At 43.6% G+C, this 3573-nt stretch overlaps 1 protein-coding gene across 4 annotated transcripts in view; it reads right to left on the bottom strand.

The window, feature by feature from the left end:
• The window catches only part of WWC2 (WW and C2 domain containing 2), a 203976-nt gene that overhangs the window by 70835 nt on the left and 129568 nt on the right, over positions 1 to 3573 (bottom strand). For all 4 annotated transcript variants that reach the window (XM_040643367.1, XM_040643368.1, XM_040643370.1 and 1 more), the window contains exon 5: positions 2714 to 2793. In XM_040643367.1, coding sequence (XP_040499301.1) covers positions 2714 to 2793 — 80 coding nt within the window. The remainder of the gene's footprint in view (positions 1 to 2713; positions 2794 to 3573) is intronic.

The following is a 3573-nucleotide window of genomic DNA, read 5'->3' as shown; positions in this document are numbered from 1 at the left end:
CCCCCCCCCACCCCACCCCACCCCCACTGGGGAGCCCTTCTGGTCTTTCTCTCAGACTTCCGTCTCCTCTGAGCACCTGTTTTCCTCTAACTATTGCTTTTCCCTTTATCTCCATGTTTCTCCTTTCCTCCTCAACTCTTCATCTCCCACCTTTTCTCTCTTTTTTGACCCTAACTGACCATAAGATAAAGTCAAACAAAATCAAACAAAATATCAGCACTATTTGCTGATTTTTAAATCAAAGTACTGTGCTTTTTATTCTTAATTTGAGAAATAAAATTTTATATTTTTCCTCAAAAACATTTTTTTTAAGTTTGTTTTGGGGCGGTGGGTTCTGAGTACCGTATTATTAATTTCCCCTATATCTTGGTCTCCTCTGAAAGAGAAGAGATTCCCATTTGCATGCTTTCCCTCGAGAATATGTGCCCCCCCCCCCGCCCCGCCCCGGCCGAGCCAAATTTCACAGGCTAGGTATACATTTTTGGCTGGCTGAGTGTTTCACTTCTCATTTTCCACTTCTGAATGAACGCCGAAAGTGGCAAAGTAGAAATGTCTTCCTGGTGATATCTGTCTACACATAAGCTACGCGACGGCCCAGGCCAAAGTCAACTATGGGACCACAGACGGAAATGAATAATGCAGAGAGTAAAACTGCATTCATTCATCCAGCATAAACTCTTGTACTCAGTAAAATGAAAGCCTGAGTTCAAATTACATTATAGCTCCAGATTTGGCAAAAAGAGTCCATTCTACCTCAAATAAATGAAAAGTTACAAAAGCCTGCAGTAGGATTCTATTTAAATCTTTTCCTGAAATATATTTTCTGTCAAAACCCCAAGGAAAAGTCCCTTTACAGTATCAGGAATGCGGTTTCCTGAAAAGTATGGTCTCTGGGTTCAATTATTATTCAATGTTCTAGTAGAATGGTGGTTAACACTTGAATGGAAACAGCTTTATTTTGTCTATAGTCAGGATCAACAAGAGAGGTCTCTCTGATGTTAGATATCCTATCTTTTCTGCTCTCGGTTCAAGGGATTAGAATCATTGCAAGAGAATGCCTGAATTTCTACAACAAATGTCTATTGTTTTCTTGTGGAATGTTATTGACAGATTCTTAAACATGCCTTGGATTCCTATAAAAATTGCTTGCAAGCAAACTGCTTTAAAACAATACAGCACTGTTATATCAATATAACAAAAACAGCGAGTTTGGCTAACCTTTAATCCCGGGTGGTGACATGAGTTACAATTTCATGTGCCTTAAAAATGTTTAACGTGTAGCTAAACATGTTGCAGGGCTCTTCAAAGTTTGTCTTCTCTCTCAGCTCCCACCACAGAGCCTCCTTTATGCTGATGGGCAATTACTAAGTATCACACTGATGTCGTTCTAGGTCTGCTCAGTTCTTCAGGGGAGCTCTGCAGCCGGCTGAGGTGCTTAGAACACAGCCCTACTTGAGAACTACCTGGAGATCGCACAAAATGTGCCTAGATGGAGACTAAAACAGGTATTTTTTTAAAAAAGTTCCTCAGATTATTCTAATATGCAGTCAGGTTTGAGAACCACTAGGACGGGAGCATCCGAAAGAATAAAATGGTTATGATTACACGAGGTGAGTGGGAAAAAAGAAGATTGAGCCATAAGACCCAGATCTGAAATCAGTCATATGACGGATGGTCAAGAGTCGTGACTGGTGTCCCGAGCTGTTAATTCGTCGCGCAAACACACAGAAGCACCAGCTTACGTTTGTCTGGCCAACACACACACAGATCTTTAAAAAGGGGTAATGCCTTGCTGCCTTGGATTGCTACAGAGGGAGACTGGGGGAAGAACACGCAGGCGATCGGGAACTCTCTATAAACACTGCACCGCAGCTGGCACAGAGCTCCGCACACACAGTTGAATTCCTTTTGAGGGATAATGCAAAGGCATAATGCCTTCAATCCTCTCTGTGGTCATGTGGTTATGAAAACCATCAACTTCTTGCCTCACACCAGAGACCTTGCGGTAGGGATCGTGAGGGTTGAAAAGTCCGGTGTGCCTGTCAGGGTTTAGCTGGGCAGAGCCTCATCAGCTGGGAGAACGGTGGCTTCCAGGGGCTGGGAACCGGACAGGAGATTCCAGAATCTGCTCCCCTCAGTTGTCTACATCTTCCTTAGCCTGGCCCAGTCTAGAGTTAGGCCAGTGGCCCATCAGACTTGACTACAGAACTGGAAAGGACAGAAGGAACTCGGGAAATGAGGAACCCACTCAAGCTTCTCTGCTGACCTGACTCGCTCCCTGAGATCGGCCCCAGTTAGGTGGTGCCTGGGGCTGACAAAGGGGTGGTGAGATGCCTCCACCCCAGGGCTCGGGGCAGCTCACACTGTCCAGCGCGAGAGCTGAACATGGAGATGCTCCCTCCCTGCGTCTATTCCCTTAGCGCGTACCTCAAGCTTAGAGCAGGCAGGCAGGTGCCCCAGGACACAAAGAGAAGGTTCTCACTGGTTTCTCTGACTCTCCGATGATTCATAAAACTTCAGACCTTTTCAAAGTATATAGATTTTCCCAAGTGTTTTTGTTTGTTGGTTGACTGTTTTCTTGGTTCTTGGTTTTGGTTTCAGAGCTTTTTACTTTATGTTTCTTTGAGAAATCTCTTATGTATAATGTGTACTTCTATTTTCTTTGTATTAGGGGGCTTTCAATTATTCTCAATTTCAGTATTTTTATACTCACTGTTGCAACGTTTCAAAGCCTTGTTCTTTATACAGCAATTCTTGCTTCATTTGTGAGAGTTCTCTCTTCAGCTTTTTAACCTTTGTGAGAAATCAATGCAAATAAGAATGTTTGTAAATACTTAGCAACACTGTTTTAAGAGATAGTCCATCAGTAAACCATCAAACACACAGACACAGCCATTAGTTTAACATTTACTCTACTGGTTTCCCCCTGACATAAATTCTGTGGAAGGCAGGTTAATTATGTTTAAATTATCAGTGATGTTCATTATCACCTATACTTACCCTCATCATCATATTTAGCAACATTAACGCAAGCTGGCATCATGACTGTCTCCATTTTGTGATAAACAGCCAGGAAGGAGGGGGAGTCAGACCTTGAAACCCCGGTTTCTATAACTCCAATACTGCATGCTCCTCCTTCCCTCCTTCACTGCGCTCCAGGACCGCCGGCCACCCCTCTGTTTCTCGAATGTATCAGGCAATACCTGCTCTGCTTCTGCAACATGCTGTTCCCCCATGGCCGGAAGATTCCCCCTCAGAATCTTCCAGAGGGGACTCCTGTCACTCAGGTCTCAGCTCACACGTCCCCTTTTGGAACAGGACTTCTCTAACCACCCCGACCCATGCCATTACTGTTTTATTTAGTTCCTAGTATTTCTCAAGAGCTGAAATTTTCTGTGTGTTTGTTTACTGTCTGCCCCCCATGGGAAAGTAGGCTGCATCACACCAGCCGTATCCCAAACTTATAGAAGACTACCGGGCACTGTGAGGAATAAAAATGACAAGGACAAGGACTGCCGATCAATAAACATCTGCTGTCATTCTGATAAAAAAAAAAAAATGTATATATATATA

This window comes from Ursus maritimus, unplaced genomic scaffold (assembly GCF_017311325.1).
Source record: "Ursus maritimus isolate PB19 unplaced genomic scaffold, ASM1731132v1 scaffold_28, whole genome shotgun sequence".
In the NCBI taxonomy this organism is placed as follows: domain Eukaryota; kingdom Metazoa; phylum Chordata; class Mammalia; order Carnivora; family Ursidae; genus Ursus; species Ursus maritimus.
Note: the sequence above shows the minus strand (reverse complement) of the source record. Positions and strands in the feature narration are given on the sequence as shown.